Here is a 25,720-nt window from a genome sequence, read left to right as displayed (position 1 = left end):
ATGCCCTTAGTATTGGCGAGTCCACTACTGTTGAAGGCAGGGCATTCCACACCCTTACTACTCTCTGAGTAAAGAACCTACCTCTGACGTCTGTCTTATATCTATCTCCCCTCAATTTAAAGCTATGTCCCCTCGTGCTAGACATCACCATCCGAGGAAAATGGCTCTCACTATCCACCCTATCCAATCCTCTGATCATCTGCAGCACGGTAGCATAGTGGTTAGCACAATTGCTTCACAGCTCCAGGGTCCCAGGTTCGATTCCGGCTTGGGTCACTGTCTGTGCGGAGTCTGCACATCCTCCCCGTGTGTGCGTGGGTTTCCTCCGGGTGCTCCGGTTTCCTCCCACAGTCCAAAGATGTGCAGGTTAGGTGGATTGGCCATGATAAATTGCCCTTAATGTCCAAAATTGCCCGCCGTGATGGGTGGGGTTACTGGGTTATGGGGATAGGGTGGGGGTGTTGACCTTGGGCGGGGTGCTCTTTCCAAGTGCCGGTGCAGACTCGATGGGCCGGATGGCCTCCTTCTGCACTGTAAATTCTATGACATCTATGACATCTTGTATGCCTCAATTAAGCCACCTCTTAACCTTCTTCTCTCTAACGAAAACAGCCTCAAGTCCCTCAGCCTTTCCTCATAAGATCTTCCCTCCATACCAGGCAACATTCTGGTAAATCTCCTCTGCACCCTTTCCAATGCTTCCACATCCTTCCTATAATGCGTCGACCAGAATTGCTCGCAATACTCCAAATGCGGCCGCACCAGAGTTTTGTACAGCTGCAACATGACCTCATGGCTCAGAAACTCAATCCCTCTACCAATAAAAGCTAACACACCGTACGCCTTCTTAACAACCCTCTCAACCTGGGTGGCAACTTTCAGTGTACATGGACACCGAGATCTCTCTGCTCATCCACACTGCCAAGAATATTACCATTAGCCCAGTACTCTGTCTTCCTGTTATTCCTTCCAAAATGAATCACCTCACACTTTTCTGCATTAAACTCCATTTGCCACCTCTCATCCCAGCGCTGCAGCTTATCTATGTCCCTCTGTAACTTGTAACATCCTTCCGCGCTGTCCACAACTCCACCGACTTTAGTGTCATCTGCAAATTTACTCACCCATCCTTCTACGCCCTCCTCCAGGTCATTTATCATAGAATTTACAGTGCAGAAGGAGGCTATTTGGCCCATCGAGTCTGCACCGGCTCTTGTAAAGAGCACCCTACCCAAGGTCCACACCTCCACCCTATCCCCATAACCCAGTAACACCACACAACACTAAGGGCAATATTGGACACTAAGGGCAATTTAGCATAGCCAATCCACCTGACCTGCACATCTTTGGACTGTGGGAGGAAACCGGAGAACCCGAGGAAACCCACGCACACACTGGGAGAATGTGCAGACTCCACACAGACAGTGACCCAAGCCAGGAATTGAACCTGGGACCCTGGAGCTGTGAAGCAATTGTGCTATCCACAATGCTACCGTGTCTGTCGTAAGACACTCAGTGACTTGGCCTCCACAGCCTTCTGCGACATCGAGTTCCACAGATTCATCACCCTCTGGCTGAAGAAATTCCTCCTCACCCCTGTTTTAAAGGATTGTCCCTTCAGTCTGAGGCTGTGCCTGCTAGTTTATCCTGCTAATGGAAACATCCTCTCTATCCACTCTATCTGGGCCTCTCAGTATTCTGTAAGTTTCAATATGATACCCCCTTCTTCCAATGGCTGAAGGATTGATAATCAGATGGCCTAGATTTAAGTTGATTGGGGAAAAAAAGAAGCAACATGCGGAAAATGGAATGCATTCCCTCCCTGATATTTTGTGGCTACAGATTCAAACTAATGTCTTGAAAGGAAATTGGATAAATGCTTGGAGAAAAAAAACTATACGGAAAGAATATATGGCAGGGGTGCTGAATGAATGGTAAACTGACTAGATAGAACATAGAACATAGAACAATACAGCGCAGTACAGGCCCTTCGGCCCACGATGTTGCACCGAAACAAAAGCCATCTAACCTACACTATACCATTATCATCCATATGTTTATCCAATAAACTTTTAAATGCCCTCAATGTTGGCGAGTTCACTACTGTAGCAGGTAGGGCATTCCACGTCCTCACTACTCTTTGCGTAAAGAACCTACCTCTGACCTCTGTCCTATATCTATTACCCCTCAGTTTAAAGTTATGTCCCCTCGTGCCAGCCATATCCATCCGCGGGAGAAGGCTCTCACTGTCCACCCTATCCAACCCCCTGATCATTTTGTATGCCTCTATTAAGTCTCCTCTTAACCTTCTTCTCTCCAACGAAAACAACCTCAAGTCCATCAGCCTTTCCTCATAAGATTTTCCCTCCATACCAGGCAACATCCTGGTAAATCTCCTCTGCACCCGCTCCAAAGCCTCCACGTCCTTCCTATAATGCGGTGACCAGAACTGTACGCAATACTCCAAATAGTGGCCCCAAAACAGATCCTTGTGGTATACCACGAGTAACTGGACTTCAGTCTGAACATTTCCCATCATCCACCACCCTTTGTCTTCTCCCAGCTAGCCAACAGCTCTCGCTGGCACATTTTTTGTAAAAATTCACCGGGAACCCTATGGGTCCCGGCGCCTTCCCCGTCTGCATCGAGTCTCCATGACCTCTTCCAGTCCTAGTGGTGCTTCCAGCTCCCTCAGTCTATCATCCCCCATGACTGACATGTCCAGTCCTTCGAGGGACCATTTCATCTCCAAGCCCCTGTCTGGGGACGTGGAGGGGTACAGACCCCGGATGAAGGCTTCAAATGCTTTGTTGACCTTTGTTGGTTCAGCTACCAGTCTGCCTCTGCGGCTCTTTACTTGGGCTATTTTCCTCGTCACTGTCTGCTTTTTCAGCTGATGAGCCAGCAGACAGTTAGCCTTGTCTACATGTTCATGGAAGGTCCTCCGTGTCTGGCAGAGTTCATACACTGCTTTCCTGGTGGACAGCTTGTTAAAGTCCATTTGTAGCTTTTTCTTGGGTCGGGCCACGGATTACCATCTGTCTACCTCCAAAATGGAGTTGATCAGTTGTTGTCTATCTGCCCTTTCTACCCTATCTCTGTGAGCCTTGCAGGCAATTATTTTCCCCTTAATCATAGCCTTCAGTGCCTCCCAGAACGTAGAATGTTCGTAACATACTTGGCCTATGATGTTTTCTGGCAGAAGACCTTGTTGGCCAAGAGGGTCATGTCCAACGTCAACAGGGGGTAGGGCCTGTCTACAACCTCGCGCCCAAGTAGTGTGGACTGTGGACGGAGATTACAGTCGCGGAGTATTCCGCTGTTACTATTTCTGGAAGCACCAATTTCCCCAAAAGAAAGAAGTTGATGCGGGTGTAGGCCTTGTGTACTGGTGGGAAGACTGAGAATTCCTTCTCATCTGCATGCATGAACCGCCATAGGTCCAGTGCAACCCACCTGCTCCATAAATGTTCCCAGTTTCCTAGCCATGCCTGGTGATTTTCATGCGATGTCCAGTCATCCGTTGTCACAGTGTCTGCATGGTCTTGCCAATGTACCATGCCTTGGGGCATCCTTTCCTGCAGCGTATGAGGGAGGGAATGTTGGCTGAGTCGCATGAGTATGTACCGCATACCTGGTGGATGGTGTTCTCCCATGTAATGGTGGTATCCATGTCGATGGTCTGGCACAACTTGCAGAGGTTGCCATGGCAGGGTTGTGTGGTGTCGCGGTCGCTGTTTTTCTGAAGGCTGGGTAATTTGCTGCTTGAATCTGTTTGAGGTTGTGCGGTTGTTTGAAGGCAAGTAGTGGGGGTGTGGGGATGACCTTGGCAAGATGTTCGTCCCTTCTGGCTCCTCCTCACCCTCTCCTGCGCCCTGCTGCCCCATCTTCCTATGAGCTGGTTTACTTTCTCACAGCCAGGCAATGCAGTCTCGTGCAAAGTTGTCCGGGGTAGTAAAAAAGTGTTCTTTGTTCTGGTATGTTACCCAGAGGCTGGCTGGGCAAAACAGCCCTAATTTAAAATTGTTTTTCTACACGGCCAACTTTGCGTGGTTGAATTCGGCCCTGCACTTCTCCAGGGTCGCCCCAATGTCTTGGTATACACTTATTCTGTGACCCTCCCAGCTGCATGCCTTCATCTGTCGAGCCCAGGGCAGGATCCTCTCCCGATCCTGATATCTATTCTGCTCGGCTGTTATCACCCTCGGCTGCTCCCCGGCCCTGGGCTTTGGTGAAGTGACTTGTGAGCCCTGTCGATCTCCGGAGGTTTGGGGAAGCTGTCCCTTCCAACTAGGTTGCCCAGCACCTGGGCCACGTAACCAGTTGGTCCTTGCCCTTGATTCCCTCTGGCAGACCCATTACTCGGATATTTTACCATCTGATCGATTCTTCTGGTCCTCGACCTCCCGTTTCAACCTCCAGGGCAACAATTTGGTCACTCTGGTCGGTCGATGCCTTTTCCAACTCCCGTATCGTGCACCCCTGGGCTTCCAGCTTATTTCCCATGCCGTCGAGCGACGTCTGCATGGCGGCTAGCTCCTCTGCCACTGCCACCTTGACTGCAGTTTTAATCTCGTCCTCCATCATGGTTAGTTCCTTGATTAGGAACGTCTTCCATCGCCTGGTGGTTTGGAGGAGCATGCTGACCGGGTCACCAGTCTCTCTCTTTCGGGGGTGGCCAGGGACCTCTTGCTTCATGGGTCTGCTGGCCTGCTTGCTCGCTGTTCCTGTCCTTTGCCACAATTCCTGCTTTTCCTGTGGCCACTCGAGCTGTTGCTTCCTGGCATTATTTTCGTCTTTGTTAACTTTGTGGATGAGAGGATGATTGAGTCAGATTTTGTGGGCTGAATTCAGTTAACAGTGCTTATTTTGCTGTTTAATGGAGGCGAGCCACCTGATGTGCGAATGCTCAGCACATCCCTGTCACCAGAAGTCCCTACGACAACTCCTAAAGGTGTTTAATAAATATATTAAGGACAGGAGGTTGACCAGGGGAAGAGTAGGGCCCATTAGGGACCAATGTGGGAATTTGTGCGTGGAACCGGAAATACAGACAAGGTTTTAAATGAGTACTTTGCATTTGTGTTCACTATGGAGGAGGATGATGTAGGTCTAGAGATCAGCATTGTCATTTACTCAAACAACTTAACATTGAGAGGGAGGAGGTATTAATGGGCCTAAATGTGGATAAATCCTTGGGAGCAGATGAGATGTATCCCAGGTTGCCATGGGAAGCAAGGGAGGAGATTGCAGTGGCTTGGACAAAAAAATACAGAGGAACGAGCAGCAGTGGAACGGGCAGCAAAGGAACGGGATGCAGAGGAACCGGCTGCAGTGGGGCAGGTGGTGGCTGCACAGGCTGGAGGGCCGGCCGCCCAACAGGCCGAGGAGTTGGAGGAGGTGTCGCATGAAGCCCCGCGTGTATCTGCGGCACATGTCGTTCGAGGACCTGCCGGACCGGGCATGCCGACGGAGACTGCGGATGAGCAGAGGGACTGTGTGACACATCTGCCAGATGATGGTACACCTGGCACCGCAGGGGTATGGGGGAGGATACCCACTCCCGTTGACTGTGACGGTCACCCTCAACCTTTATGCGACAGGGCCCTTCCAGTCGCCGATTGGGGTCCTGTCCGGGATCTCGCAGGCCTCGGTGCACAGATGCATCTGCTCCATCACGGACACCTTATACGCCCAGGCGGACTAGTACATCCAGTTCCATGTGGACCGAGCCCACCAGGATGCCCGGGCAGCGGGGTTCACTGCCATCGCTGGGATGCATTTGATAAGGTTCCCCGTGGTCGGCTCATGAAGAAAGTAAGGAGGTGTGGGATAGAGGGAAATTGGATAAGTAACGGGCTATCTGTGAAATAAAATTTTCAGACTGGAGACCAGTTACCAGCGGTGTACCACAGGGATCAGTGCTGGGTCCTCTGCTATTTGTGATTTTTATCAATGACTGAAGGGCGGGTCAGTAAATTTGCTGATGACACCAAGATTGGTGGAGTAGTGGATGAGGTGGAGGGCTGTTGTAGGTTGCAAAGAGATATTGGTAGGATGCAGAGCTGGGCCGAAAAATGGCAGATGGAGTTTAACCCTGATAAGTGCGAGGTGATTCATTTTGGTAGAAAAAATTTGAATGCGGATTACAGGGTCAACGGCAAGGTTCTGAGGAATGTGGGGAACAGAGAGATCTTGGGGTTCATGTCCACAGATCTCTGAAGGTTGCCACTCAAGTGGATAGAGCCGTGAAGAAGGCTTTTAGTGTGTTAGCGTTTATTAACAGGGGGCTTGAGTTTAAGAACCGCGGGGTTATGCTGCAACTATACATGACCCTGGTGAGACCACATTTGGAATATTGTGTGCAGTTCTGGTCACCTCATGAAAGGAAGGATGTGGAAGCATTGGAAAGGGTGTAAAGGAGATTTACCAGGATGCTGCCTGGTTTGCAGGATAGGTCTTATGAGGAAAGGTTGAGGGAGCTAGGGCTTTTCTCTTTGGAGCGGGGCAGGATGAGAGGCGATTTAATAGAGGTTTATAAGATAATGAGGGGGATAGATAGAGTGGACGTTCAGAGGCTATTTCCTCGGGTGGATGTAGCTGTTACAAGGGGGCTATCAATAACTATAAGATTCAAGGTTGGAGATATAGGAGGAATGTCCGAGGTAGGTTCTTTACTCAGAGAGTGGTTAGGGTGTGGAATGGACTGCGTGCTGTGATAGTGGAGTCGAACACTTTAGGAACTTTCAAGCGGTTATTGGATAGGCACATGGAGCACACCAGAATGACAGGGAGTGGGATAGCTTGATCTTGGTTTCGGACAATGCTCGGCACAACATCGAGGGCCGATGTTCTGTGCTGTACTGTTCTATGTTCTATGTGTCCAGGGGGTGATCGACAGATTGCCTGTCGCCCTACGGACACCAGCGGATAACAGGCCACTCTTCACAAACTGAAAGTGGTTTCACTCCATGAACATGCAGCTGGTCTGCGATCAACAGATGTGCATCATGCACGCCTGCGCCCGATACCCGGGCAGTGTATATGACTCATTCATCCTGGCACACACGTTGATCCCCGACATGTTCGAGGGGCACTCCCCCCGGCTGTGGGCTTGGCTGCTGGGCGACGGGTTACCTGCTGCGGTCGGCGCTGATGATGCCTATCCAGAGGTCACAGACCGATGCGGACACCGGATACAATGACGCCCTTACAGCGACTAGGTCGAGCGGTGCTTTGGCATCCTCAAGATGCACACCAGGGGTCCGAACCGCTCTGGAAGGGCCTGTCAGCACATGGCTGAGAGGGCCGCACGCATTGTGGTGGCCTGTTGCATCCTCTACAATATAGCACAGCAGAGGGGTGATGTGCCGGAGGAGGAGGATGAGGAGAAAGGGCAGGCCTCGTCCGACGAGGATGATGCGGGGAAGGGGGATGATGAACAGGACATGGGGCCCAGTCAGGCATGGGAGGCCGCACGACGCTATCGCCAGGGCCAGCGCGCACGAGACGTGTGTGTGTGGGTGATTAGGTGGGTCTAAGTGTGGCTGCGGCATGTGAGCCTCATGCACCAATCACGGACCTGGTGCCGTTTTGCATGGAACCAGTTGTGTTCCATGCAAGCCCATTCAGAGTTGCTAAATCAATGCAGCTGTTGCACCGTTTTATCTAGTCGTCAAACACCACTGTTCCCATGCCTGCATCAGCACTTAGTCTCAAAATTGGTGAATCCAGCCCAATGTTTTTAAAGCAAACCTACACAGATGGTCAGATACATTGAGGAACATTGTATCTGTGCTGTTTGAACCACCTAAGAAATGGAACTGATGAGTGTTGGCTGTTGCACATTGATTTCCGAGAGTCTTGTCAGTTATCTTAGATGATCCGAAAGAAGCTGAAGTTTTATCCTGGAAACTTTACCTATTGTTACTCATCTCTCTGAAGATGCTGAGAGTTTATGTCATTAGACACTGGTAAAAATTGCCTTGCTTATTCTATACTTGTACAATGTGTCTATTTACATTTGTAACATTTGGCTTAGATTGCAGCTGATGAACCAGCACCAAAAGGATGCAGCAGTTTTGTAGTTGTCAACGGGGAACATACCTGCAGTACTGGTCAAATCAAGAAGTTTCTCAAAAGAGCAGCGACTAGGTATGCAACATATGCTCTTGTATATGCATGAACGTTTATCTTCCAAATCTTTTCAATAAATTTCAATTTAATATTTGGTAAAATATATATCAAGAAATGCATTTAAATATAAAATTATTGCATTGATGCTCTCCATAATCATTTTGTACATGTTTCATTGGTTTGCAAGGCCTCTGTTACTCCCCTCCCTTTCCTTAGCCTAACAGAACAAACTTCCTTTGAAATTCACTCCACCAGCCCTCAATTTGCACATTTTTCAGGTTTCTCTTGTTTCTCCCTCCCCTCATGCACTATTTGAGCTTATTTTGTCCTCGAGACCCACATGCTGCTCTCGCCACCCTATTCCCTCTAAACTGGTTAACACCCAGCATCCTTTCCTGGTCCCCATGTTACCTGACATTGTTTTTTTTTGTTCAATTTTAGAGTACCCAATTCATTTGGGGCAGCACGGTAGCAAGTGGTTAGCACAGTTGCTTCACAGCTCCAGGGTCCCAGGTTCGATTCTTGGCTTGGGTCACTGTCTGTGCGGAGTCTGCATGTTCTCCCCGTGTCTGCGTGGGTTTCCTTTGGGTGCTCCAGTTTCCTCCCACAGTCCAAAGATGTGCAGGTTAGGTGGATTTGCATGCTAAATTGCCCTGAGTGTCCAAAAAAGGTTGAGTTAGATGGGGTGACGGGGATACGGTGGAGGTGTGGGGATAGGGTGGAGGTGGGGGGATAGGTAGGGTGCACTTTCCAAGGGCCGGTGCAGACTCGATAGGCCGAATGGCTTTCTTCTGCACTGTAAATTCTATGAATCTATGAATTTTTCCAATTAAGGGGCAATTTAGCATGGCCAATCCACCTAGCCTGCACTTCTTTGGGTTGTGGGGGTGAAACCCACGCAAAAACAGGGAGAATGTGCAAACTCCACACGGACAGTGACTCAAAGCCTGGATCGAACCTGGGACTTTGGCGCCGTGAGGCCCGTGGGTTAGCCCAACCCACTGCGCCACCGTGCTGCTGTTAACTGACATTGTTAATAGTTCTCTCTTTTGAGGTACTATTCCTCTCTCCATTTAAATCTGGCAACATAACCCTTTTCTTAAAATCCAATCTCTGACCCCCCTATTCTTGCAAACTAATATCCCATCTCCTACCTGCCTTTGCTTTTAATGTTTTGCCACCTCCCAAATCCATGCCCAGTTCTCCTGGAACTGTATGTTTGAAACCCATTAATCAGGTTTCAGCCTGTGACAATACCAAAGCAACTATTATCAAAGTAACTAATGACACCCTGTATGACTGTGACAAGGATAAACTATTCCTCATTCTCCTAATTCTGTTTTATAGCCTTTGATACTTCTTTTTTAATAAACATTTTATTGAGGAATTTTTGGTTTTACGACAAAATAAACAATATACGTATGTCTACAAACAAAAGGCCTGCTTCCTCCCTTACAGGTCTCACCTTTATTAACTCCCTATTCTAAACTAAACTAGCCCCCCCCCCCTTGCTCCTGCTGATGATTAATTTTCTGCAAAGAAGTCGACGAACGGTTGCCACCTCCAGGCGAACCTTAGTGGGGGAGCATTTTGGAGATAGTGACCACAATTCTGTGACTTTCACTTTAGTAATGGAGAGGGATAGGTACGTGCAACAGGGCAAGGTTTACAATTGGGGGAAGGGTAAATACGATGTTGTCAGACAAGAATTGAAGTGCATAAGTTGGGAACATAGGCTGGCAGGGAAGGACACAAGTGAAATGTGGAACTTGTTCAAGGAACAGGTGCTACGTGTCCTTGATAGGTATGTCCCTGTCAGGCAGGGAAGAGATGGTCGAGTGAGGGAACCATGGTTGACAAGAGAGGTTGAATGTCTTGTTAAGAGGAAAAAGGTGACTTATGTAAGGCTGAGGAAACAAGGTTCAGACAGGGCATTGGAGGGATACAAGATAGCCAGGAGGGAACTGAAGAAAGGGATTAGGAGAGCTAAGAGAGGGCATGAACAATCTTTGGCGGGTAGGATCAAGGAAAACCCCAAGGCCTTTTACACATATGTGAGAAATATGAGAATGACTAGAGTGAGGGTAGGTCCGATCAAGGACAGTAGCGGGAGATTGTGTATTGAGTCTGAAGAGATAGGAGAGGTCTTGAACGAGTACTTTTCTTCTGTATTTACAAATGAGAGGGGCGATATTGTTGGAGAGGACAGTGTGAAACAGATTGGTAAGCTCGAGGAAATACTTGTTAGGAAGGAAGATGTGTTGGGCATTTTGAAAAACTTGAGGATAGACAAGTCCCCTGGGCCTGACGGGATACATCCAAGTATTTTATGGGAAGCAAGAGATGAAATTGCAGAGCCGTTGGCAATGATCTTTTCGTCCTCACTGTCAACAGGGGTGGTACCAGGGGATTGGAGAGTGGCGAATGTCGTGCCCCTGTTCAAAAAAGGGACTAGGGATAACCCTGGGAATTACAGGCCAGTTAGTCTTACTTCGGTGGTAGGCAAAGTCATGGAAAGGGTACTGAAGGATAGGATTTCTGAGCATCTGGAAAGACACTGCTTGATTAGGGATAGTCAGCACGGATTTGTGAGGGGTAGGTCTTGCCTTACAAATCTTATTGAATTCTTTGAGGAGGTGACCAAGCATGTGGATGAAGGTAAAGCAGTGGATGTAGTGTACATGGATTTTAGTAAGGCATTTGATAAAGTTCCCCATGGTAGGCTTCTGCAGAAAGTAAGGAGGCATGGGATAGTGGGAAATTTGGCCAGTTGGATAACGAACTGGCTAACCGATAGAAGTCAGAGAGTGGTGGTGGATGGCAAATATTCAGCCTGGATCCCAGTTACCAGTGGCGTACCGCAGGGATCAGTTCTGGGTCCTCTGCTGTTTGTGATTTTCATTAATGACTTGGATGAGGGAGTTGAAGGGTGGGTCAGTAAATTTGCAGACGATACGAAGATTGGTGGAGTTGTGGATAGTAAGGAGGGCTGTTGTCGGCTGCAAAGAGACATAGATAGGATGCAGAGCTGGGCTGAGAAGTGGCAGATGGAGTTTAACCCTGAAAAGTGTGAGGTTGTCCATTTTGGAAGGACAAATATGAATGCGGAATACAGGGTTAACGGTAGAGTTCTTGGCAATGTGGAGGAGCAGAGAGATCTTGGGGTCTATGTTCATACATCTTTGAAAGTTGCCACTCAAGTGGATAGAGCTGTGAAGAAGGCCTATGGTGTGCTCGCGTTCATTAACAGAGGGATTGAATTTAAGAGCCCTGAGGTGATGATGCAGCTGTACAAAACGTTGGTAAGGCCACATTTGGAGTACTGTGTACAGTTCTGGTCGCCTCATTTTAGGAAGGATGTGGAAGCTTTGGAAAAGGTGCAAAGAAGATTTACCAGGATGTTGCCTGGAATGGAGAGTAGGTCTTACGAGGAAAGGTTGAGGGTGCTAGGCCTTTTCTCATTAGAACGGAGGAGGATGAGGGGCGACTTGATAGAGGTTTATAAGATGATCAGGGGAATAGATAGAGTAGACAGTCATAGACTTTTTCCCTGGGTGGAACAAACCATTACAAGGGGACATAAATTTAAGCTGAAAGGTGGAAGATATAGGAGGGATATCAGAGGTAGGTTCTTTACCCAGAGAGTAGTGGGGGCATGGAATGCACTGCCTGTGGAAGTAGTTGAGTCGGAAACATTAGGGACCTTCAAGCAGCTATTGGATAGGTACATGGATTACGGTAAAATGATATAGTGCAGATTTATTTGTTCTCAAGGGCAGCACGGTAGCATTGTGGATAGCACAATTGCTTCACAGCTCCAGGGTCCCAGGTTCGATTCCGGCTTGGGTCACTGACTGTGCGGAGTCTGCACGTCCTCCCCGTGTGTGCGTGGGTTTCCTCCGGGTGCTCCGGTTTCCTCCCACAGTCCAAAGATGTGCAGGTTAGGTGAATTGGCCAATGATAAATTGCCCTTAATGTCCAAATTGCCCTTGGTGTTGGGTGGAGGTGTTGAGTTTGGGTAGGGTGCTCTTTCCAAGAGCCGGTGCAGACTCAAAGGGCCGAATGGCCTCCTTCTGCACTGTAAATTCAATGATAATCTATGATTAATCTAGGACAAAGGTTCGGCACAACATCGTGGGCCGAAAGGCCTGTTCTGTGCTGTATTTTCTATGTTCTATGTTAACATTGACCCTCTCAAGGTGAATTTGATTTTCTCCAAACAGAGAAAGCTAGCCATGTCAGTAAGCCAGGTCTCCGACTTCGGGGGCTTTGAGTCCCTCCAAGCTAATAGTATCCGTCTACGCGCTACCAGGGAAGCAAAGGCCAGAACGACTCTCCTCCTGGATTCCCGGATCTTCCGGCACCGCGGAAATCGCCACCTCCGGACTCGGTGCCACCTTTATTTTTAACACCGTGGACAGGACGTCTGCAAACCCCTGCCAGAATCCCTTAAGCTTCGGGCATGCCCAGAACATATGGACATGGTTCGCTGGCCCCCCCGCACACCTTGCACACGTGTCTTCTACACCAAAGAACCTGCTCATCCGGGCCACTGTCATGTGAGCCCGGTGAACGACCATGAACTGTATCAGGCTGAGCCTGGCGCATGTTGTGATCGCGTTGACTCTACCCAACGCATCCGCCCAAAGACCATCCTCTATCCCTCCTCCTAACTCCTCTTCCCATTTGCGCTTCAGTTCCTCAGTCTGCGTGTCCTCTGACCCCATGAGCTCCTGATAAGTGTCGGAGACCTTCCCTTCTCCCACCCCCACTCTGGAAACTAATCTATCCTGAATCCCCCTTGGTGGAAGGAGCAGGAAGGTTGAGACCTGTCTACGCAGGACGTCCCGCACCTGCAGGTACCTAAATTTATTTCCCCTCGCCAATCCAAATTTATCCTCAAGCTAGGAAAGCTCCCCTCTGTAAACATATCCCCCATCCTCTCAATCCATCTCCGAAACCCCCCATCCATCCTTCCCGGGGCAAACCGGTGGTTATTGCAAATTGGGGACCAGACCGATGCTCCCTCCGCTCCCACATGCTTCCTCCATTGCCCCCAGACTCTCAGGGCTGTCACCGCCACAGGACTGGTAGAGTACCGTGCTGGCGGGAATGGCAGAGGCGCCGTTATCACCTGGTGCCCTTACATGAAGCTTCCATGCCGACCCTCCCCCCACCACCCACTTCCTGATCATGGCTATATTCGCCGCCCAGTAATAGTTACTGAAGTTTGGAAGCGCCAGCCTGCCCTCTCCCCGGCTCCGCTCAAGCATCCCCTTCTTTACTTGCCCGCCCATACAAAGCCCGTGATAACTTTGTTAACCCGTTTAAAAAAGGCTGCGGAATAAAGATGAGGAGACACTGGAACACAAACAGGAATCTCGGAAGGACTGTCATCTTCATCGTCTGGACCCTCCCAGCTAGTGACAACGGTAGTGCGTCCCACCTCCGAAAATTGCCCTTCATTTGATCCACCAGACGGGCCAGATTAAGTTTGTGTAACCGTTCCCATTCCCATGCCACTTGCCGAGTATCCCATGCCAAGATACCGAAAACTTTCCCCTACCACTCTAAACAGCAGTTCCCCCAGTCGCCTCTCCTGTCCCCTTGCCTGGATCGCAAACATCTCGCTTTTCCCCATATTTAGTTTGTACCCCGAAAACTGGCCCAATTCCCTCAGAATCCTCATGATTTCTTCCATCCCCTCCACTGGATCCAATACGTACAGGAGCAGGTCGTCTGCGTAAAGTGAGACTCTGTGTTCCACTCCCGCCCTCCGGACCAACCCCTTCCAACCCTTGAGGCTCTCAGGGCAATTGCCAGCAGCTCTGTAACTAGCGCGAACAACAGTGGGGAGAGGGGGCACCCCTGTCTCATCCCCAGATGTAGCCTGAAATAGTCTGATGTCGTCCTTTTCATCCGGACGCTCGCCACTGGAGCCTGATACAACAAACTGACCCAGTCAATAAAGCCCCGTCCAAATCCGAACTGTCCCAGTACCTCCCACAGATATTCCCATTCTACTCGATCAAAAACTTTCTCTGCGTCCATTGCGACCACGACCTCCACTTCCCTACCTTCTGGGGGCATCATGATCACATTTAGCAACGTTCTTACATTGAACACCAACTGCCTTTCCTTAACGAACCCCGTCTGGTCCTCCCCAATCACGTCCGGAACACAGTCTTCAATCCTAGAGGACAAAATTCTGGCCAGTAGTTTGAACATACATAGAACATAGAACAATACAGCGCAGTACAGGTCCTTCGGCCCACTATGTTGCACCAAAACAAAAGCCATCTAACCTACACTGTGCCATTAGCATCCATATGCTTATCCAATAAACTTTTAAATGCCCTCAATGTTGGCGAGTTCACTACTGTTGCAGGTAGGGCATTCCACGGCCTCACCACTCTTTGCGTAAAGAACCTACCTCTGCCTCTGTCCTATATCTATTACCCCTCAGTTTAAGGCTGTGTCCCCTCGTGCTAGCCATTTCCATCCGCGGGAGAAGGCTCTCACTGTCCACCCTATCTAACCCCCTGATCATTTTGTATGCCTCTATTAAGTCTCCTCTTAACCTTCTTCTCTCTAACGAAAACAACCTCAAGTCCATCAGCCTTTCCTCATAAGATTTTCCCTCCATACCAGGCAACATCCTGGTAAATCTCCTCTGCACCCGCTCCAAAGCTTCCACGTCCTTCCTATAATGAGGTGACCAGAACTGTACGCAATACTCCAAATGCGGCCGTACCATAGTTTTGTACAGCTGCAACATGACCTCATGACTCCGGAACTCAATCCCTCTACCAATAAAGGCCAACACTCCATCGGCCTTCTTCACAACCCTATCAACTTGGGTGCCAACTTTCAGGGATCTATGTACATGGACACCTAGATCCCTATGCTCATCCACACTTCCAAGAATTTTACCATTAGCCAAATATTCCGCATTCCTGTTATTCCTTCCAAAGTGAATCACCTCACACTTCTCTACATTAAACTCCATTTGCCACCTCTGAGCCCAGCTCTGCAGCTTTACTATGTCCCTCTGTAACCTTCAACATCCTTCCGCACTGTCGACAACACCACGGACTTTAGTGCCGTCTGCAAATTTGCTCACCCACCCTTCTGCGCCCTCCTCTAGGTCATTTATAAAAATGACAAACAGCAACGGCCCCAGAACAGATCCTTGTGGTACGCCACTTGTAACTGAACTCCATTCTGAACATTTCCCATCAACCACCACCCTCTGTCTTCTTTCAGCTAGCCAATTTCTGATCCACATCTCTAAATCACCCTCAATCCCCAGCCTCCGTATTTTCTGCAATAGCCTACCGTGGGGAACCTTATCAAACGCTTTACTGAAATCCATATACACCACATCAACTGCTCTACACTCGTCTACCTGTTCAGTCACCTTCTCAAAGAACTCAATAAGGTTTGTGAGGCATGACCTACCCTTCACAAAGCCATGCTGACTATCCCTAATCATATTATTCCTATCCAGATGATTATAAATCTTGTCTCTTATAATCCCCTCCAAGACTTTACCCACAACAGACGTGAGGCTCACCGGTCTATAGTTGTCGGGGTTGTCTCTACTCCCCTTCTTGAACAAAGGGACCACATTTGCTATCCTCCAGTCCTCTGGCACTATTCCTGTAGCCAATGATGACATAAAAATCAAGGCCAAAGGCTCAGCAATCTCTTCCATGGCTTCCCAGAGAATCCTAGGATAAATCCCATCAGGCCCCGGGGACTTATCTATTTTCAGCCTGTCCAGAATTGCCAACACCTCTTCCCTACGTACCTCAATGCCATCTATTCTATTAGCCTGGGTCTCAGCATTCTCCTCCACAACATTATCTTTTTCCAGAGTGAATACTGACGAAAAATATTCATTTAGTATCTCGCCTATCTCTTCAGACTCCACACACAACTTCCCATCCCTGTCCTTGACTGGCCCTACTCTTACCCTAGTCATTCTTTTATTCCTGACATACCTATAGAAAGCTTTTGGGTTTTCCTTGATCCTACCTGCCAAATACTTCTCATGTCCCCTCCTTGCTCGTCTTAGCTCTCTCTTTAGATCCTTCCTCGCTACCTTGTAACTATCCATCGCCCCAACTGAAACTTCACACCTCATCTTCACATAGGCCTCCTTCTTCCTCTTAACAAGCGATTCCACTTCTTTGGTAAACCACGGTTCCCTCGCTCGACGCCTTCCTCCCTGCCTGAACGGTACGTACTTATCAAGAACACGCAGTAGCTGTTCCTTGAACAAGCTCCACATATCCAGTGTGCCCAACACTTGCAGCCTACTTCTCCATCTTATCCCCCCCCCCAAGTCATGTCTAATGGCATCATAATTGCCCTTCCCCCAGCTATAACTCTTGCCCTGTGGGGTATACTTATCCCTTTCCATCACTAACGTAAACGTCACCGAATTGTGGTCACTGTCCCCAAAGTGCTCACCTACCTCCAAATCTAACACCTGGCCTGGTTCATTACCCAAAACCAAATCCAATGTGGCCTCTCCTCTTGTTGGCCTGTCAACATATTGTGTCAGGAACCCCTCCTGCACACATTGTACAAAAAACGACCCATCTAATGTACTCGAACTATATCTTTTCCAGTCAATATTTGGAAAGTTAAAGTCTCCCATAACAACTACCCTGTTACTTTCGCTCTTCTAGGGATCTATTTGGAGGCCTATAGAAAACTCCCAACAGGAGTTTCTAACCTCAGCCCATACTACCTCGGAAGAAGAGTCCCCATCTAGCATCCTCTCCGCCACCGTAATACTGTTTTTGACTAGCAGCATCACACCTCCCCCTCTTTTGCCTCCTTCTCTGCGCTTACTAAAACACCTAAACCCCGGAACCTGCAACAACCATTCCTGTCCCTGCTCTATCCATGTCTCCGAAATGGCCACAACATCGAAGTCCCAGGTACCAACCCATGCTGCCAGTTCCCCTACCTTATTTTGTATACTCCTGGCATTGAAGTAGACACACTTCAAACCACCTACCTGAACACTGGCCCCCTCCTGCGAAGTCAAATCTGTGCTCCTGACCTCTATACTCTCAATCTCCCGTACCCTAAAACTACAATCCAGGTTCCCATGCCCCTGCTGCATTAGTTTAAACCCCCCCCCCCCCCCCCCAAAGAGCACTAACAAATCTCCCCCCCAGGATATTTGTGCCCCTCAGGTTCAGATGTAGACCATCCTGTCTGTAGAGGTCCCACCTTCCCCAGAAAAAGCCCCAGTTATCCAGAAATCTGAATCCCTCCCGCCTGTACCATCCCTGTAGCCACATGTTTAATTGCTCTCTCTCCCTATTCCTCATCTCATTATCACGTGGCACGGGCAACAACCCAGAGATAACAACTCTGTTTGTTCTCATTCTGAGCTTCCATCCTAGCTCCCTGAAAGCCTGCCTGACATCCTTGTCCCCTTTCCTACCTATGTCGTTCGTGCCAATGTGGACCACGACTTGGGGCTGCTCCCCCTCCCCCTTAAGGACCCGGAAAACACGATCCGAGACATCACGTACCCTTGCACCTGGGAGGCAACATACCAAACGTGAGTCTCTCTCGCTCCCACAAAATCTCCTATCTGTGCCCCTGACTATCGAGTCCCCAATTACTAATGCTCTGCTCCTCTCCCCCCTTCCCTTCTGAGCAACAGGGACAGACTCCGTGCCAGAGGCCCGTACCCCGTGGCTTACCCCTGGTAAGTCGTCCCACACACAAGTATCCAAAGCGGTATACTTGTTACTCAGGGGAACGACCGCAGGGGATCCCTGCACTGACTGCTTCTTCCCAGTCCCTCTTACAGTTACCCATCTATCTCCAATCTTTGGTGTAACTAATTCCCTGAAGCTGCTATCTATGACCCCCTCTGCCTCCCGAATGATCCGAAGTTCATCCAACTCCAACTATTGTTCCCTCCCCACCCTCCCCCCTGCTCATATATACATATTCAAATGTAAAACAATCCCAACACAATTGTCTGACAGAGATACAAAAAAAAAACCCTAAGTTGAAGTCAAACAAAAAAAAGATCAAACAAAAGATCCAGCATCTGAACAAACACACCTCCATCCCCCAACAGTGCAAATGCAAACTTTACATCACTCAGCTTTGCAGCTGGCCACAGATCCATACAGCAGGCATTACAAATAACATCCAAAAAAGCTAGAAAAAATAAACTTTTTTTGAAAAACATAAACGCGACAGCAAAATTCAAAGTTCGAAGTTGCACTCTGTCTATGCCCCTCATAATTTTGTAAACCTCTATCAGGTCGCCCCTCAAACTCCATCGTTCCAGTGAGAACAAACCGAGTTTATTCAACCGCTCTCATAGCTAATGCCCTCCATACCAGGCAACATCCTGGTAAATCTCTTCTGCACCCTCTCTAAAGCCTCCACATCCTTCTGGTAGTGTGGTGACCAGAATTGAACACTATACTCCAAGTGTGGCCGAACTAAGGTTCTATACAGCTGCAACATGACTTGCCAATTCTTATACTGAATGCCCCGGCCAATGAAGGCAAGCATGCCGTATGCCTTCTTGACTACCTGTGGACCTGTACACCTAGATCTCTCTGACTTGTCAATACTTTTGAGGGTTCTATAGTCACTGTATATTCCCTACCTGCATTAGACCTTCCAAAATGCATTACCTCACATTTGTCCGATTAAACTCCATCTGCCACCTCTCCGCCCAAGTCTCCAAACAATCTAAATCCTGCTGTATCCTCTGACAGTCCTCATCGCTATCCGCAATTCCACCAATCTTTGTGTCGTCTGAAAACTTACTAATCAGACCAGTTACATATTCCTCCAAATCATTTATATATACTACAAACAGCAAAGGTACCAGCACTGATCCCTGCCCAATCAGAAAAGCACCCTTCCATTGCTACTCTCTGCCTTCTATGACCTAGCTAGTTCTGTATCCATCTTGCCAGCTCACCCCTGATCCCTTGTGACTCCACCTTTTGTACCAGTCTGCCATGAGGGACCTTGCCAAAGGCCTTCCTGAAGTCCATATAGACAACATCCACTGCCCTACCTGCATCAATCATCTTTGTGACCTCTTCGAAAAACTCTATCAAGTTAGTGAGACACAACCTCCCCTTCACAAAACCATGCCATGGTGACCATTCCTGGAATTTTACCGCAATCGTGTTTGTGCTGGGCAAAAGATGCTTTGTGTTGTTGGACGTTTTAGTTGCTGTGGTTAGAAGAGTCAAAAGTTCTGTTCCTTTTTCACTTAGACACATTTATTTCATTCCAACAGACTCTGCACAAAACTCTTAACTACACATCACCTGACACATAGAGGCTACCTGAAGCCCCTTTAATATCAGTGTCAATTATTGGATACTTAACATAAATGAGACAACTAATTGCAATGTCTCTTAACCCATTACTTAAAACATGTGTTTCTTTAAGACTTCCCTAATTGTTTTGTCCGTGGTAATGGTTTGTGGATCAAACCAGTAATCTCCCACAGGGCTAATCCTGTGTTCGTAGTCTCCTACTGTGAGTGTGGCGGGGCTCGTGCTGCTTTAGCCATTTTCTACACACACTTATTCACGGGGTTGTGTGAGATCATGAAATCTACCCCCAAGATGTGCTCTGCTGTCTGGGATAAATCTACTAAAACGACTGAGTGCTTGGTTCTAATGTTACCGATCTGAATATCCGCAGGGGCCGTAATGTGTCCCTGCTGGAGGTGTGCTGTAAATCCACTAAGAGTGATAGTGGCTGTTGTGGGCCATATATCTCGCTGGCACAACGTGGAGGAGTTTAACGTGGTTCGGGACCCTCCTGTGTCCCAAAGGAACTCTACGGGGTGTCCCCGGACTGTGCCTGTGACTACCGGCCTTCCGGACTTGTCCCAGAGTGTGTCGCAGACCCAGGTTGGGGAGTCCGAACACCGTCAATCGGTGCCATTTATGGCCACATTATCTGAACGGGCGCTAACGCTGTGGATAGGCCTGGCATTGTTCCTATGTGGGGCATTTGCGTGCTGATTCCGTTGCTGGTTTGGGGGGGGCATTGCATTCTTGGGTGTAATGTCCCTTCTGTCCACAATTATAGCATCCCTGTGCTTTATGGTGCTGTGTGTCATTTCTACCTTCATTTACCCATGCGGGGTCTTGATGTGTCCTTTCTGGATTCATGTTTGCTTCTACCTTCTCCTGCTCTGCCTTTTTATGTAGGGATTGTTCCCAAGCTCTGGAGAGTCTCTTCAAAACCCACACTTCATTGTGTGTGGCGTCTGAGGGGTCATAATTTGCACATGCTTTTTGTCCTGCAGCTGTGGTGTGGGAGAGTAAAATACGGGTCCATTTGGCCGTATTGTCTGCAGTTAAATGGCCGCGGGTTAGATCTCCAAATACTGCTGTGAAGTGTATCCAGAGGCATCCAGCAAATGCTGTTGGATGCTCTCCTTTCTTCTGCCTACATCGGTTGAGTCCTTCTATGGGATCTCCTCTATTATAGCCAGTTGCATCTAAGATAGTTGTCTTCATATCCTGGAGGCTACCTCTTCCTACATTTTGTGGGTCGGGAAGGGCTGAACTAACGGACGGCTCAAGGCTCATTAATATGAGCTTCACTTGCTCCTGTTCGTCCAGACCGTACATGACTGTCTGTTATCTAACTCGCTCAAAGAAATGGTGTGGGTCTGATGTGGGTTGGTCTTCTGTCGGTACTCTGCGCTGCGTGGTGACTGGATTCATGGGGTTGTGTGCTGCCTGTGCAGTCGGTGGTGCGGGTGTTTTCCTTTTCGGGACCTGGGGGCTCTATTCTGAATCTCTGTTCCGTTTACGTATCGATGAGCAGTTTCATTAATTTCCTGCCAATCGGGGCCATCTTCCTGGTCTAAATTTGGTCCAAAGGTGTCTCTGAAACCATTTTGCACTGAGAGCAGTGACTGTCACCGTGACATTTGGCGTGGTCTACCGAACTCTGCCTTTGTTCCGTTGTCGAACTGTGGAGTGCTCATAGGGCTGCCTTTAAGTCCTCACATTGCTTTTTTAATTGCTCTACTTGGTGTTCTGTTTCTTCCCTTACCAAAACTGTGAGTTGCGTTTCTTGGTAGGCCTTATCATATTGTGTCTGAAAGCTGCTTAGGTGAGCTAGACAAGATTGGTGTGCCCGTTTGACATCAGCCATCTCCTTGTCCTTCGCTGCTAGCTGCTCTCGGAGTTGCTCAGTTACTTTTTCGCATTCACTAACGTTTCCCTCACTACTCTGCTCTTTCTCTACAAGCTGTCTGCGGAACGTCCTCACAACCTCCTCTGTGTCTTGCAATTGTGCCAAACAGGACACGATTGCCATCGGCTTACGAATTTTTCCGAAACTCTTTTTATGGATCTCGGTCAGGTTATCCAAGTTTGTCCTGTATGACCAGGACCTGTCTCTTCATTTGCACAAAACTCAGACCTTTCCCCTTTAGGTACTTCCTAACTTCCTCTTCCCATATGGGACACTGCTCTGCTCTATTGGTCGCTGTGACCTCTGGTTCCTGTGGGTACATAAGGCGTTCCATTGCCTTCATAGCCATTTCCACGATTATGTCTTTTCCTACCGTAATCTCTGTATCTCTACCGTAATCTCTGTATCTCGGCCGTGAATTTGGGACAGGAGGGAATAAAGCGGTGATGCAAAAAGCGGGTATGGCTTCAGCTATTTTCCGGTTCACACAACTCCCGAAAGTTTTACGCAACAAAATCTTAACGAGTTTACCTTATATCCCTGTTAGTACGCATGCAAAATACTACACACTTCCGAATCTTGGAGGTTTGATCGATACTGGTCTTACATTTGTGGTTTCTTTCACTTTTCCAATTGGGTTTCTAATTCAAACATTTTGTGGGTTCTTCAGGAGTGACAGAATCACTTCTGGGTCGAGTCCCGTCAGAGGTCGCCAATAATATTGCTCTATTTACTTGCTATAAATATGGCAGTCAATAAGATTGCCCTTCTTTTGTCTAGATATTGATAGTATATTGCTTTCAGAGTCACCAGGTAGATACCACCACAAGGTTCAACCGGATATCGATCAAAGGCCCAACAACCAGTTAGTTAGTTCAAGTTCAATAATACTTTATTTACACACAAGATTAACTTATACATGCAACATAAACACTACGAGCTAAATTACACCTAACACTATGACAACCTGGACTTAACTTCAGGTCAGAGGAACAGTGGCCTTTGTTCGAATCTGGATCTGCTGGGCCTGGAGAAGTAACTGCGGTTCAGCTAGGCTCATCCGTCTGATAGCGAGCGTTGAACTTGTACTTGCTTCTGGTCGTGGTGCTACAGTTGGAGATAGACGTTGCCGGAGCGCCAGGTCCAAAAGAGATTGAACACATGGCAGTGTCTCTCTTTATCCTTGGGGGGTTCGCGTTCTTTTGGGCTTAGGTTTGGACCCAATAATTCTGCAGACTTCGATTACTGCCCTCATAAAGGGGCGGGTGCCTTGAAGGCTGGGCGTGTCTTAAGCGGTCATTGACCTTGCTGTTTATGCTTCCTGAGTAAAGGGAGTGGCGCCGATGTGTCTGGAATTGTATCGTATACCTGAGTACCAGTCCTGTGTCTTGGGGAAATGGGTCATTAGAATGCAAATTGGCTGGGGGTTTCGATACTTTCTGGTTCTCTGCTGACAAATATACATTTAGGCTCTGAGCCTGCCTGAATCTTGTATTGGCCATATTTCCCTTGAGTCTTTGCAAATGTCCATGTTTCTTTGTAAGTGGCCATCCCAGATGGCTACACTATTAACATCCGAGCAGCTAATAATCCAGATGACAGTAGTGTTGCACTGTACGTCAACAATGCCAATGATAGATCTTTATTATCATCGACTGCTTTGTGGAACAATTTCTTGATTATTCCTACTTCCTTCTCTGCTTTGCCATTTCACTGAGGATAGCATGGGCTTGATCTGATGTGATTGAAGTTGTACTTATCTGCAAACTGTGTCCACTCCCAGCTTGAGAAACAAGGCCCATTGTCACAGACAACGTGTAAAGGTATCCCATGGCGTGCAAAAATTGATTTTGTTGCCCTTACGATAGATCTTGCTGTTGAATCATTCACTGCCATCGCCTCGGGATAGTTGGAGTAATAGTTTATGATGACTAGATAGTCACGACCTTGAAATTAAAACAAATCCATACCATCTTTGATTCTTGGATTGGTAATTAGTTGGTAACATACACATCTTTGGACTGTGGGTGGAAACCGGAGCACCCGGAGGAAACCCACGCAGACATGGGGAGAAAGTGCAAACTTTGCACAGTCACCCGAGGCAGGAATTGAACCAGGGTCCCTGACGCTGTGAGGCAGCATTGCCGCCATGCCGCTTGATTGCCTGTCTGACTTCACCTCACCCCCAAACTGATATACTGTTGAAAATTGAGGATGACTGTTGGGAGTTAACTACACGCTGAATAAATTATTGGAATTTAAATGTTGGATTGTTTATTGTCATGTGTATAGTGAAAAGTATTGTTCTGCGTACAGTTCAGACAGATCATTCTTTACATGAAAAAAAAGTACATAGGGCAAACATAAATACATAATGTAAATGCAAAGACACGGGCATCGGGTGAGCATACAGGAGTGCAGTAGTACTCAGTAGAGAAGATGTGTGAAGACATCAGATCAGTCCATAAGAGGGTCGTTTAGGAGTCTGGTAACAGTGGGAAAGAACCTGTTTTTTAAATCTATTGGTGCGTGTTCTCAGACTTTTGTATCTCTACCCCGATGGAAGAAGTTGGAAGAGTGAATAAGCCAGGTGGGAGGGGTCTTTGATTATGCTGCCCGCTTTCCCAAGGCAGCAGGAGGTGTAGACATAGTCAGTGGATGGGAAGCATGTTCTCGTGATGGTCTGGGCTGTGTTCACGCCTCTCTGTAGTTTCTTGTATTCTTCAGCCGAGCAGTTGCCACACCAGGCTGTGATGCAGCCAGTTAGGATGCTTTCTATGGTGCACCTGTAAAAGTTGCTAAGTGTCAATATGGACATGCCGAACCTCCTTCGTCTCCTGAGAAACGATAGGCGCTGTTGTGCTTTCTTGGTTGTAGCGTCGACGTGGGTGGACCAGGACAGATTATTGGTGATGTGCACATTTAGGAATTTGAAGCTGTCAGTCATCTCCACCTCGGTCCCATTGATGCAGACTGGTGTTTATGATACTTTGCTTCCTGAAGCCAATGACCAGCTCTTTAGTTTTGCTGGCATTAAGGGAGAGATTGTTGTCATTATACCACTCCACTAGGTTCCCTCCCTCCTGTACTCTGGCTCATCATTTTTCGATATCCGACCCAGTACAGTCGTGTCATCAGCAAACTTGTGGATGGAGTTGGAGCCAAATTTTGCCACACAATCGTGTGTGTAAAGGGAATGTAGTCGGGAGCTAAGTACACAGCCTTGCGCGGTCCCGGGTATTGAGGACTATCGTGGAGGAGGGGTTGTTTATTCTTACTGATTGTGGTCTACGGGTCAGAAAATCGAGGATCCAGTTGCAGAATATATTGAATCACTTCTATTCATTTTCTACAACCTCTTAAATTAAGTCAGGAACTCATTGCCTGAAAGGGTGGTGGAGGTGGAGATCATAATAACATTAAAAAATATATTTTTATTGGCATTTTTCAATTTTTACAGAATAGCAATTTAACAAATAGTCCACCTGACATTTCCATGTTGTCCAGTTTCTTATTTTCATACTTTTAACATACGTTCTTCCCCGTTGGTTGTCTCCTCTTCTGCCCTGGGAATTCTCCCTCGTTGGTTGTCCCCTCTTCTGCCCTGGGAATTCTCCCCCGTTGGTTGTCCCCGCTTCTGCCCTGGGAATTCTCCCCCGTTGGTTGTCCCCTCTTCTGCCCTGGGAATTCTTCCCCTTTGGTTGTCCCCTCTTCTGTCCTGTGAATTCTTCCCCTTTGGTTGTCCCCTTTTCTGTCCTGGGTGTCATACTACTGAGCTCCTCCCTTTTCTGCGTTTTTTGTTGTTGTCCTTGTGAGTTTGGGGGCAGAGGTGAGTTCCCTCCCCTCCTTTTTTCCCCATGTTTCTCTCTGCAATTCCCTTTGGTTCTCTCCTCATCTCTTTCCCTCTTTGCTCCACCTCATTGCATACTTTCTTGCCTGCCTCCCCCTCTTTCCCTAGTTGCTGTTGGCCTCGAACAGGTCTTGGGACAGGCCGATGAATACTTTGTGGAAGCCCTTGTCCGACCCTCGGATGGATCTTCTCCAGCTGGAGAAATTCCGACAGGTCTGCCAGCCAGTCTGGTGCTGCTGGTAGTCAGGCGAGCAGGATTCTCCGGCGTGCGATTAAGGAAACAAAAGCCAGGGCGTCACTCCGTGCACCACTTTAAACTGCTTTAGGCTTATGCTTACGCAGGAGGAGGTGGAGTTGGCCTTACTCAGTGCTTCGCTCCAGAGTCCCCAATCCACTTCCATCCCCAGTTCGTCCTCCCATTTTCGTCTGGCTTTGTCCAGCGATAATCTTGCCCTATCCAGTAACCTTCCATTGATGTTCCCACAGTACCCCCTT

General features: G+C 48.2%; 1 protein-coding gene across 2 annotated transcripts in view; it reads left to right on the top strand.

The window, feature by feature from the left end:
- LOC140405583 (UDP-glucose:glycoprotein glucosyltransferase 2-like) overlaps nucleotides 1-25,720 on the top strand; it is a 401,405-nt gene that overhangs the window by 95,359 nt on the left and 280,326 nt on the right. For both annotated transcript variants that reach the window (XM_072494138.1, XM_072494139.1), the window contains exon 5: nucleotides 8,042-8,154. In XM_072494138.1, coding sequence (XP_072350239.1) covers nucleotides 8,042-8,154 — 113 coding nt within the window. The remainder of the gene's footprint in view (nucleotides 1-8,041; nucleotides 8,155-25,720) is intronic.

The sequence above is a fragment of the Scyliorhinus torazame genome, unplaced genomic scaffold (genome assembly GCF_047496885.1).
Source record: "Scyliorhinus torazame isolate Kashiwa2021f unplaced genomic scaffold, sScyTor2.1 scaffold_107, whole genome shotgun sequence".
Classification (NCBI taxonomy): Eukaryota; Metazoa; Chordata; class Chondrichthyes; order Carcharhiniformes; family Scyliorhinidae; genus Scyliorhinus; species Scyliorhinus torazame.
The sequence above is the reverse complement of the archived record's forward strand: the minus strand, read 5'-3'. Positions and strand labels throughout refer to the sequence as shown.